Below are 12,924 nucleotides of genomic sequence, written 5' to 3' on the forward strand. Positions count from 1 at the left end.
GATGAGTTATACATCTTTGTTATTCATCACCTTTTTAGCTAAAATCATTTGGTGTTTCAAAATCTTGTTAGAACTTGTCATTTTTTTAAATTTGAATTGCTCAAACTTTGTCAAACGAAAATAATGACCAAATCAACACAGTAACTTGATAGGGCATGATTTTAGAAAATTTTAGGAAAAAACTCATCACATTTGAAGTTAGTATGAGGGAGAAAGACTATTTACAAATTTTACCCAGAGATTAAAAAGAAAAATTACAACTATTCATGATGATCAATAATGAACAAGTGTGATTTCTCTTTTTAATCTATGGCTAAAACTTGTAACTAGTTTTTCTCCCTCATACTAACTCCAAATGTGATAGTTTTTTTTCTAAAATTTTCTAAAATCATGCTCTATCATTTTAGTCTGGTCATCTATCTTTGTCACTAATTTTAGACAATTCAAATTTTGAATTTTAGAAAATGATAACTTCAAACCTGATTTTCAACCACTAAATGATTTCAGCTGTAAAAGTGATGAATATAAAAGTTGTATAACTCATCAAAATCTTAAACTTTTATTTTGGTCATCTTTTCATTTGACCAAATTTGAACAGTTCAAATTTTGAATTTCAATAAATATCAACTTCAAATAAGATTTTAAAACCTTAAATGATTTTAACTACAAAAGTCGTGAACATAAAAGTTGTATAACTCGTCAAGATCTCCAACTTTTATTTTGGTCATTTCTTCATTTTAAAAAGTGTTAAGTGCTTGTTTAAGTGTTTCAATAGTAGTCTGAACATGTTGCAGTAGTAATAAGTGCATGTTTCAAGTGTCTGCGTGTTACAGCTGTTTTAGTAGTAATAGAGTGGATGTTGCAATATGTTCATCTAGATATTGCAAAGGGTAGTATCACACACATACATAAATATATAGTCTCACACACATACATAAATATATAGTCTCACACACATGCATAAATAAAGTCTTACAAACACACACTTACACAAATACTTCATGTTCAACAACCAGCTAGCTTGTTGTAACGGTTTTTTCCTTGACACCTTTTTGTTTCCATGGTAATATGTCTTTGGGCAGGTTTTTTTTCCACAATACTGATCTTCTTAGAAAAGTCTGTGAATAGCAGCATCTCATCGTAGTTATTGTCAGCTTCAACATCGTCCACGCCATCAACTTCGCTAATGTGATGTTTCCTGGAGGCAACCACGTGTTTTGTCTTCTTCTTCGGGGGGAGGTTACTTTGTGGGTTAGGCATAAAGAAAACTTGTGCGATACGTGAAGCGAGCACCCAAGGATCATCTTGGTAGCCTAGATTCTTGAGGTACAGGACTCTCAATCCAATCTCATTCAGTTGGTGTTGTTTGATCTAGCGACATCGAAATAGGGCCACCGTTATATCCCTTCCATAGTCAAGTTTCCATATCTCTTCAATAATGCTAAAGTATTGGATCTTTCACCCCACTCTATCGAGAGCTTCTATTCGAACGCCGCTATTTTGGTTCATATATTTACTATCCTTTGCGTGGGTATAGTATGTGTACCCATTGATGTCATAAGCTTTCCAAGATGTCACTTGTCTCGATGGCCCCTTCACCAACCTAATGATGGTAATAGAGTCTATAGTTTCTTTAGGTGGTATATTTTGGTCCTTCAACTATATAGTTAGTCATTGTTTATGTTGTTTCATGACTCAATCATCTGAACAACCATTTCTCTCCATCATAATGATAGTCAAGTGTTCATCAATGTACGGTTACATCAGTTGTGTACTCTGCAAGATATTGTAATGTGCCTGACTCACTTCTTTATAATCATAGTCGATGAACACTTTTCTATCACTGGTGCCCTTCCCAGCCAGCCTACTCTTGTGACGAGAATCGGGTTTATCAATCATTTTCTGTAATTTTAGGTACTCTTGACAGCACTCGATGACTTCTTTAGTACTATAACCCTCTATCATGGATCCCTCTGGGTATGCTCGATTATGCATGTATCGGTTTGGAACCAACATGAACCACTCGTAGGACCACATTTCATGCAAGTAGCAAGGGCCCAGCGCCTGTATCTGATGAATCATGTGAATCATGAGATGTGGCATTATATCAAAAAAAGTAGGAGGCAAACACATCTCTAATTGTTTTATGTCTCCACCATAAATTCATGTAGGCCACTCAGCTCTTTCCTGCCAATCATCTTCTGTGAGATCTTCGAAAAGAAGTAGCATATGCGGGTGATGGCCATTTTCAGAAACTCTGGCTTTATAGCCCTGATTACAATAGGTAGAAACACTGTATGCATCACATGACAATCATGAGCCTTATAGTGTGTTATTGATAAGTCCTTCATCGACACTAGCTTCTTCACATTCACTGAAAATCCAGTCGGGACTTTGGCCCCCCTCAGAAAAGTACATATAGCTCTCTTCTCTTCTTGTGTTAGGTTGAAGCATGCTGCGGGCAGAGTGTATTTTCCATTAGCCTCAGATACCGAGTGAAGTTGTGGCATCACGTTTAGCTGCACCATGTCTTTCCATGATTTTAGATCATCCTTTGACTTGCATGTGTCCATCAAGGTAGCAATGAGACTCTCAAAGACATTCTTCTGCATGTGCATAGCATCAATGGCATGGAGGACCTCCAAGTCTGGCCAATAAGGCAGATACTGAAAGAAGATCGATTGTTTCTTGAAAGGTATGCCTTTGATAGGAGGTGTGCTTCTATCTCTGTTTGTCCCATCCAGATTCTTCTTTCCATAGACGACGCGTATGTTTTTTACCATTCTATACACGTGTTCTCCGTTATGACGTCTCTCCAGAGGGGGGTCAATCTCCGGGATGTTGTCATAAAATCTAAAGAATAATTTGTTGTGGTACTTGTCACTTGTCTTTAAGAAGCGTCGATTCCTTAGGTAAACTATCTTTTTGGATGCATCCAGGAACATCCATGTAGTACCATCCAAGCAAACTAAGCATCATGTCTTCTCTTTGATCTGTCCAGACAAAGCAAACAGTGCGGGGTAATCTATGGTAGTAACAAATATTATTGCTCTACATATGAAGTCCTCCGTTTGGAACACATCATACATCGGCTCCCCATGCCTCCATAGCCTCTCCATTTCTTACATCAAAGGCTCGAGGAACATGTCTATATCAATGTCTGGTTGTTTAGGGCTAGAAATAAGAATAGTGAGGAGAAGTTACTTTCTCTTCTGACACAACCATGTTGGGATGTTGTACATGGTCAAGACCACTGGCCAAGTGTTGTGGTCGCTCATCCTCTCATTGAAGGGATCCATTCCATCGGTGCTCAAGCCAAACCGTATATTTCTTGGGTCATCACTGAATTCTTTGTGCTTCTCATCGATCCTTTGCCACTGACTACAATCAGCTAGGTGTGCAATCTTATCATCATCCACCTTGCGCCCATCATCCCACCATGTCATGAGTGCGGCTTCTTTAGGGTTTAGGAAGATACGTCTCAAGTGATCGGTCACTGGCAGGTACTACATTACCTAGGCAGGAATTCTTCTCTGCTTTGTATTGTTGCCTAATAGAGTGTCCTCTAGGGGCTGAGATTATTGTACCACCTTTTTGTACCCTTCTTATTCCTCTTTTTTCCTATGGAGACTTCGTCCCCACCGTAAAGGTCATTGTTCTTGTACTGACTGGCCCTACACCAGGGATATTTATCTAGTGACTTGAACATTTCGGCACGAAAAAGGATACAGAGGTTGGGGCATGCATGGATTTTTTAACCCTCATTGTCAATGGACTTATGACCTTCTTCGCTTGGTATGTGTTCGCGGGAACTGAGTTTGGTTGTGGCAGCACCCATGACAGGAGACGCAATAGATCATTGAAACTACAGTCTAACCAGCCATACTTACCCTTCAGAATGAGTAGCTCAAGCACAAAATGTAGCAATGTCTAATGTGTTGGACAACCCTTTTCAACACCATACCCAGTCTTCTTCGATGCTTTTGTCACACTTTTCAAATTTTCTAGACCTTTCGGACTCTTTAGTAAAATCTCTGATCCAAAGGCTCGAATCATGTCCTCCAAATCATCTTCATTCCCAACACGTGCTCCGCCATCATTATTGGCACCACCTTCGTCGTTACCATCCCAACCACCAACATCACCACCTTATTCATTGCCAAACTTGGGATCCATTCGTGCTCTGCTGAATATTGGGACAGTGATTCTAGGGTTTCATCGTTGTATTCCTCCTCCTCATCGTCATTAACAATAACTATTTCACCATGATGAATCCACACTGTGTAGTCCTCAATAAATCCTTGCATAATCAAATGTGATCTGATGATAGTCACATCTGTCCATGCCATACGGTTCTTGCAATCTTTATAGGGACAAATAATTGTATCCTTATTCTCTGTCAACGTCGTTGCATGCTTCTTTGCAGCTTTAATAAATTTATTCACCTCTTCACGGAAACCTGCCTTGAACCTTAACGAACCATACATCGAAGAGTTTCTCTACTCCATCTTTTACAACAACAACAAAATAAACATTAAAGGACTACTTATTCATTTATATATATATATATATGAATATAAATCAAATATAATTACATGAAGCATACAAACACACCATGGTAGAGGAAACTTAATTAAGGGCCCATTTATTCATAAATAATTAAAATACATATTTGTTTATTACAATAAACAATTTCAAAGATAATAATTAGCAACAATTATATTTTACCCAATATCTTTCATGCAAACCCTAGTCCAATTTCATCAAACATAAATTTACAAAAACAAAATTAATAAAAAACCAAACCCTAAATCTAGATCTACATGCACATGAAACATCCATAAAACTAACTAATTATTCACTAAAATCAAGAAACATGGACTAAATAAGGGTACGATCTTGTTCCCCTGCCTAATTTACCCTAGTACATTCAAAACTTGGGTCTAATTTGCTTCATAAGTAGCTCAAGCACCATAAAAGAGAGAAAAGCAAAACTCTAATTACTCACTAACTAACCATTAAAACTTAAAAAAATGTGGAATAGCATTTTCTTACCTTCTACAACCTCTCCACTAAAGGACTTGAGACCAAAACCTTCTTCCCTTAATAGAGCAATTTTTGATAGGTGCCCAAGGCCTCCCTATCTTTTTTCACGGATTGGAGTGAGTGACCCGAGGAGAAAGAAGAGGATGCAGGCATTTATACGTGGATCATTTGTAGGGGCAGCTAGTGATTGAACCGCCCCTACAAATCACAGATATTTATACGTGGGGCATTTATAGGGACGGCTGGTGATTGAGCCGCACCTATAAATCGCAACACCGAGGACGGCTGGTGAGTGAGCCGCCCTTACAACGGCTCGTATCACCAGCCGCTCCTACTGTTCTATTTGTAGGGGCGGCTCATATCACCAACCGCTCCTATTGTTCTATTTGTAGGGGCGACTGGTCTCGTGGATCCCGAGCATGCCCACTGTAGGGCGGCTCCATCAACGGACGCCCCTCAAAAAAAAAGTATCCCGTTGCTATGAACTTTTTTTTTTGGGTAGTAGTGTGTGTGCATGGCCCAAGTCATTGTCCTGGCTTCATTTCTGACACACTACTAGCCTATAACATGTAGCTAGCATACTTCTCCACTCTGCATTGACCCCAACGATCACTAACCTTAAATCAAAACTGAAGTTGATGGCGCCCTTGTCACCATGCTACCCATCGACTGACCAATCGAGCATTTATGAGCCTGATTAACCTTAACCATCATTGTTGCTATATATATAGAAGAATCTACGGACGACGACTAATATTGCATCATACCGGCATGAGCCTATTCATTGGTGTTTAGTGGTTTTTATGGAGCTGCACAGCTTGAGTTTAAAGAAAAAATTATGACCGAGTTAGTTCAGGCGTGCAGAAAAGTCGGTGGAGACTTTAATATTATCAGAAATCCATGTGAGAAAAATAATAATAAGTTTGACGCCCTTTTTATTTAATGCAATTATAGATGGCTTGGATCTAAGAGACATCAAAATGTCATGGAGAAATTTTACTTGGGCCAACTCCAAAAGTGAACCAACTTATGAAAAGTTAGACAGGGTGCTTGCCAGCGTGGAGCTGGAGCAAAAATTTCCCCTTCACACTGTTGATGCATTGAATAGGGAAATTTCGGAGCACAGCCCCTTGCTTCTAAGCACTAGTGAGAAGGTACACATGGGCAACAAACTCTCAGGACGAAGAGCTTCTCACTGATCTGGTGTAAATGGACTGAGAAGGTGGTTAACAGAGGGAGCGTGGGGATTAAAGTGAATGAGGAAATTGGTGTACCTGGCTACATGGCGGGAGGACGTCGAGGGAGGTTTCCGAATTATGCCACAAAATCCGGGGTTCGCTGGTTGAGCCACAAAGCCATGCATCGTACCGGGACGCCCGTGCGGCAGGCGTTGGCCGAAGATGGAAAATTCTGGCGATCGCGATACGATTTCGGATGGTCGTGCGGCGACATCGCGAGGATCACATCGCGGAGATGGAGGGATCGCAGACATCGCGGAATTTGCCATGGAGGACGTAATTGGAATTTACGCCCTTACGTTGGATTTATTTAGCGTAGGGGGTTATGTGAAAATAGGTCGTGCCACCCTTTGGAGATATAAATATGTGGCACCTAGGGTTGAGAAGGAGAAACGTTTTGGACTCTCGGCGAGTTACTATTCACGTGTGAACAGTACCCGTGAACAGTACTCGTGCCCCGGGGTTCCACGGTTCAGTTTTCCTCTCTCCGGTCTAGCCTAGGGTTTGAATTCTAGTGAGAGGTTTTTGTTGATCTTTTCAGACCAGGAAAGGAATTAGACAGAGGGGTCCCCTCTCGCCTACCCTTTTTAATCTGGTAGCTAATATGTTGGCTATCCTCGTTTCGAGAGCAAAGAACAATTTCCAGTTTAGGGGTCTAGTACATAATTTGGTAGACGATGGGTTATCCATTCTACAGTACGCAAACGGTACGATCTTGTTTCTCGAGGACAACCTAGAGGAGGCTAAAAATCTGAAACTTGTGTTGGGTGCGTTTGAGAAACTGTTGGGATCTTGTTTCTACCGTACCTGTCGTCTTGTATTGTTGGCCATAACCATTCACCTGTGAATGTGAAGGCTCGAATGTTTCTATCATAATCTAAAAAAAATGAGCCTAATAATTTTGTAAAAAGCAATAGCAGAGATGACGAAAGTGTAGTTGAAACTATGCATAAACCTTCCACACAAAAAGTAACTCCTGCTAAATTGGTGAGGAAGTTTGCATTGAAGATATTCACAGTTAGCTCATGAGTTTGGGGCACTTCCCTGCAAACCTTATATTTCTCCCCATTTCCTACAAAAGAATAAAGTCCATCCCACCTCCAGGAAATGTTCGCGCAGAGAATCTAGCACCATTTCACTGAAAACGACTCCGCACATGCCGTTTAGCTCAGGAGACTAGAAAACTGACAACGAACTGCAAGAGCTGCCGATTTCATTAGCACCCAGTCGCACACACACATCGCGGTGTTAACCTCTTTGCGCGGACAGAAACAAGATAGAGAGGCGAGGGAAAGTGCTAGAGTCCATGGGCTACCAATCTCATGGACGACAGCAGATCCGCGTCACGCATTCATGCTCTTCTGTCCAGTTTTCCGATGCTGTTCTTTCAGGGCCCAGCGGTTCCATGTACGCACAACTCATGCGGTCTTTTCATGCGAGCGACATGGGTGGACGCTCTCGGCGCTGCATGATATGTTCTGTTGGCTCATGGTCATGGACATCGTGCTGGTAAAAATGAAGAGGAGATGACTCGTATTGTTGTGCAATGCACAGGAAGTCAGGAATGTTCAGAAGGAAAAGAAGTTCAGGTAGTGTGATTCACAGGCATGGCTCTTTTTTTTATGTACGGCACAGAGGCACAGTGCTGTGTCTTCCGCTACCTTGTTGATTAGATTGTGTCCTTGGAATCCTTGGACGACTACCTGGCATCCATGCCCCAATTTATGGTGTGTGGAGCTCGCCACAGACATATATATATATCCATCAGCTCCCTCTCTGCGTCTGCTGCTTGCTTCAGACACTTGACACTCACTCGCAACTAGCAAGTGCCTCCTCACCATGACCATGAGCCTGCTGCTGCCGGGGGGCCCTTGCTCCTCCTCGCTGGCAGCGCTGGCGGCGTGGTGGTCTCTGTCGCTCCTGGCTGTCATCGGAAGCAGCGGCTCGCCGGTGCTCGGCTGCTACACGCGCATCTTCAGCTTCGGCGACTCGCTGACAGACACGGGCAACTACGTCCACCTGACGGCCACCAGCCACAGCCCCTACGGCGCTCCGCCCTACGGGAGGACGTTCTTCGGCAAACCTACTGGCCGCGCCAGCGACGGACGCCTCGTCATCGACTTCATCGGTGAGCAAGCTGCCTTCGTTTGATTCTTGATTGAGTCTTTTTCCTAGTTATTAGTATACGTTGGTTTCTCTGCCTCAACCCATTCTGTGTTCAAAAGATATGTCAGTATCGACCCCAAATTGCCGTCCTGTTATTCTTCAGTGAAGCAAAATGATAGGCGACCTTTACGGATTGCCTCAATGTGCATGGGTTTATACTTCCTAATGAAAGAAATAGAATGTATGTCTGAAGTCTGAACTCATTGCTGGTGCGCTCAAATGAACAGAAACAAGGCCAAATGAGCATCTGCTAGACCCCATACAATACAAGTAACTGTTCTTTCGCCCTTTATTGGTAATTCCTGATTGAAGTGGCTTCTGAATTTGGTCGACAACTCCACACTCACGCGTAGTGTTCTTCCGTGGCAAAGACTGTTTACAAACCTAGGCAGCTAACTACATAACAGGGCAGTACAGAGTACAGACTGGTTGTGTCCTGTGTGGCTGTGTATTGGTAACGGCAAAAGTAGATAGAAAGCTTAATGATTAGGTTGGTCTTGATTTGATTTGATTCTCCATCTAATATTTATGAACTAGAACTCCAGAACGTTGTCTGAGTGCCAGTTCAGTTTGCTTTTGGTGAAGAGAGTGTGTGGGCGCTTGTTGCACCTTAATTAAGCTTGCGCGAGCGAGTCCTGTCCTGTCCAGGTACAAGAGTCGTAAAATGTGTGCGCTTGCGTCGGTACTCAGTAGTAGTACAGCTGCGCGCTTTAAATTAGGATTAGCGGCATCCATGGTCCCTTAAACTGTGCGTGTTTATGAGCGTCGATCTGTGCACATTGATCGAATTAAGAGTAGTCCCCTAGTCACCTAAAGAAACAGAGCCAGGTACCGGTCTTCCTCCACAGGAGGAAGAACTTGGTTCCGTCCAAGACGATAACCCATCACAGACTTGAAAGGTGTTGCGTTGCAGGGTTTGCAACATGCAAATCATTGGCCCATGCTTTCCTAGACATTTCCAAAATTTGCAGCAGCACCAGCGCCAGCACCAGGTGAAGGCTACAGTTTACCTGCCTTTTATTATGGCTATTGCTACTTTCTAATAGTTCGTGCGCCGCGCTTTTTGAAGCGCCGAGTAGTCACGGAAAGCAAATTTTTTTTCGCCCGGTTCGTTTCGCTGAAAAAACAAACCGAAACGTGTTCCGCATGATTTGTTGGAAAGGAAAATACTGTTCCGGCTGAAAAAACAAACTGAAAAATACGGATTATAAAAGAAGCGAACATGACCTCTATGAAAAAAACACTGTTCTTGCTGATTTGTCGTGAGAGAAAAATACTGTCCCAGCTAAAAAATAAACCCAACTTCGTGCTCAGCCGAACACTGCCCTTGTAAAGCAAAGCCATGCACGCATGATCGTCTCCACGCCATGCATGTACAGGCAGTAATAACTAATGCTTGGGTTGCATGCAATGCAATGCAGCGGAAGAGTTCGGGCTGGCGAAGGTGATGGCGATCCAGGCGGGCACGGCGCCCGGGGACTTCCAGAGCGGCGCCAACTTCGCCATCATCTCGGCCACCGCCAACAACGGCTCCTTCTTCGCGGGCAACGGCATGGACATCAGGCCCTTCTCGCTGGACACGCAGATGCTCTGGTTCAGGACCCACCTCCGCGAGCTCGTGCAGGCGGCGGCCCCGGCAGCGGCGGCGCAGCAGAACGGCAGCGCCGCCGCCCTGCTGAGCGGCGCGCTAGTGGCGCTGGGCGAGATCGGAGGGAACGACTACAACTTCGCCTTCTCGCAGGGCGTGCCGCGGGACGAGGTGCGCCGGTTCGTGCCGGCCGTGGTGGACAAGCTGGCGGGCGCCATGGAGGAGCTCATCGCGCTGGGGGCGCGCGCCTTCGTGGTGCCCGGGAACCTGCCCTTCGGCTGCACGCCGCTCTACCTGCAGCGATTCCGCGCCAACGGCGGGTGGTGGGACTACGACCCCGCCACGGGCTGCCTCGCCTGGTTCAACCGCTTCGCCCAGTACCACAACCGGGTGCTCACCGCCCGCCTCGACAAGCTCCGCCGCCTGCACCCGGACGTCACCATCGTCTATGCCGACTGGTACGAGGCCACGATGAGCATCTTCCAGGCCCCCGGGAAGCTAGGTACGTGACGCTGACGCCCGTACACAACAACTACTCATGTGTAGAACTGCGCGCGCCGCCGTGCTGCTGCTGCTGCCCACCATAGGCATAGGCCATGCTGCGTCGAGCGACGTCCATGGCTCTGTTTGCTGTTCGTATCGTTGCTGGTTCGTGAAGAAGCACTGTTGGTTGGTTTGTGTGAGAGAAAAATATTGTTTCGGCTGGAAATTTACGATCATTTACGACAAGCCACGGCTGGAGGTGGAGGTTGAGGCTCTGTTTGCTGCTGCGACGGCGACGCCGCACCAAACAACGAGGCACCTCTTGTCGGATCGCGTGGCAAGTAGGCCCCTTTTGCATTGGAAGCACGGTCGGGCCGGCAACAAAGCACAGCGAGTCTTCGTCTTCCTTCCACAGGCCACAGCGGTGATAGGGAGGGAGATGGGCAATTATGGCTAAAAGGCTATGCGCGTACATGGCCCGGGCCCGGCACCAGTTGTGGTTGTGTGGCCACCAGCTGCATGAGCCAACAAACGCCAAAGGCCATCATGGGTTCACGAGCGTGCAACAAATGGCCCGTCGCGACCAGCTGGGCGCTGCCTATGGTTTTTGGGCCTGGTACAGATCTTAACTTGGCTAGTATTATCCAAAGTGTCAGCCCAGGATAGCTGACTGGTAGCTTTGTTGCAAGTGCCGTAGCTCCATAGGTCATGATGACTCATCAGCTGAGGTCCCATTTCCTCGAAAGAAAATCAGTTGAAATCCCAGCAAAGTCAGGTTGAAAATCCACACTGATCAGGCAATCAACCTGTTCGTTTGTTGGTTTTAGCCAGCCCAAACCAATCAGCCAACGGTGTTTTTCTCTTACAACGAACTAGCACCAACCAGTTCAAACCAGTCCAGAAACCAACGAACAGAGTGAATAGCTGACCAGGTGATTGACTACTTGCAGGGTTCACAAACGCTCTGCGGACTTGCTGCGGGAACCAGACCGTGCCGTGTGGCATGCCCGGGTGCTCCGTCTGCAAGGACCCGTCCACGTACGGGTCTTGGGACGGGACGCACCCGACGGAGGCGGTGTACAAGGTGATCGCCGACGGGGTGCTGCACGGGCCGTACGCGTCCCCTCTTCCTCTCGCCGAGACTTGCCCTCCCACCACATGAGAACATCAATCAGACAACATCAGCCTGATCTGCTTGGATGGTCGTCCTCTGATGATCCTTAGAAGATTCATAATTATCAGCTTAGAGTGGTAACATCTGAATTACACTTATGAATTTTTAAGGACGGTGCAATAGCTTTGTTTCAGAATACAGGTGAGGTTGACATATTTCAATAGCATACACACGAAGCATTGAAGTGATAATTGGGTTTGTATAAACATTATTGTTATGGTCCTGCCACCCCTTTTCCTCCGGAACATCATTGCAACAACAGCCATTCACTCCAAAGTCTTATTTTACGCATGAGAAGATCATTCTTGCTGTTTGTTAGGAGCTAGACAACACGACCATGTTGCATGGTTCTTGGTTGCGCTCACGACATTTTTGTGAGCCATTGCATGCTCCTGAATTCAGGTGGTGGCGTATCCTCACAATTCTCTCCAACCTGGTATGTTCCTTGCCGTGCCAATAGTATACACTTGCAGGAAGCACTGAAGTGAGAATGCAATTGGGTCTGTATAAACAACCACCACCATTCAGGAGCCATGTCAGTAGTATACACATGAAGCACTGAAGTAACAATGCAACTGGATTTGTATAAACAACAATCAGTGGCGGATCTAGCGCGCGCGTGAGGCGAGGGGCGCTCAAGCCCCCCTACCGTCGTTGATTCCATAGAGCCCCCTAGAGCCTGTCCAAGAATTTTTGCCATAGCTGTTTTGAAGAGGAGAGGTGTCGGGTACCTCAGAACGGGGTACCCCAAGCAAACATCGAAAGGGTCGCTAAAGTCCAATCTAAAAAATAAAATAAAAATTAGAAGGTAAGTCGTGGGTCCCTCATCCGCCACGACCGAGCCTACTGGGTCCTCCACCTCCTCGTCTCGAGCCTCGAACAGGAGGTCTCAGCATCCTCACGCAAACTTCGCTTCGTGCGAGGCTCCCCAGGAAGGTCTCGGCAGGAAACGCCGTCTCCGCCTCGCCCGAGGCTCTCCACAGAAGGCCTCGGCAGGAGGTGCATTCTCCGTATCGCGCGAGGCCTCTCGCGCGAGGCCTCGGTAAGGAGCCTGATCTCTGTCTCGCGCGAGGCCTCATTCTCCGTGTCGCTCGAGGCCGGCTCGTCCGTAGCCCGTCGCCCCCCGCCTCGGTCAACCTCCCGACAGCACGTCACGTCTCATTAATACTTCAACCACTCCCGCAATCTCAGCCGGACGGTGGCTTAACGCCACAGAATGGCCGACGCGA

The 12,924-nt window shown here is 45.7% G+C and overlaps 1 protein-coding gene across 1 annotated transcript; it reads left to right on the forward strand.

Annotated features, from left to right (window-relative positions):
• Positions 1–7,809: 7,809 nt before the first annotated feature.
• On the forward strand, positions 7,810–11,963 carry LOC136458613 (GDSL esterase/lipase At1g28600-like). The gene is made up of 3 exons (XM_066458551.1): positions 7,810–8,412; positions 9,872–10,540; positions 11,472–11,963. The coding sequence occupies exons 1-3, from the start codon at positions 8,124–8,126 to the stop codon at positions 11,681–11,683; spliced, it is 1,170 nt and encodes a 389-aa protein (XP_066314648.1). The 5' UTR covers positions 7,810–8,123; the 3' UTR covers positions 11,684–11,963.
• Positions 11,964–12,924: the final 961 nt, after the last annotated feature.

The sequence above is a fragment of the Miscanthus floridulus genome, chromosome 6, assembly GCF_019320115.1.
Source record: "Miscanthus floridulus cultivar M001 chromosome 6, ASM1932011v1, whole genome shotgun sequence".
In the NCBI taxonomy this organism is placed as follows: Eukaryota; Viridiplantae; Streptophyta; class Magnoliopsida; order Poales; family Poaceae; genus Miscanthus; species Miscanthus floridulus.

Excerpts from the sequence above, each read along its gene's own strand:
- LOC136458613 (XM_066458551.1), top strand. The coding sequence starts at position 8,124 with ATGACCATGAGCCTGCTGCTGCCGGGGGGCCCTTGCTCCTCCTCGCTG. Across the intron at positions 8,413-9,871 it reads CCTCGTCATCGACTTCATCG|CGGAAGAGTTCGGGCTGGCG; the intron begins GTGAGCAAGCTG and ends AATGCAATGCAG. Across the intron at positions 10,541-11,471 it reads CCAGGCCCCCGGGAAGCTAG|GGTTCACAAACGCTCTGCGG; the intron begins GTACGTGACGCT and ends GACTACTTGCAG.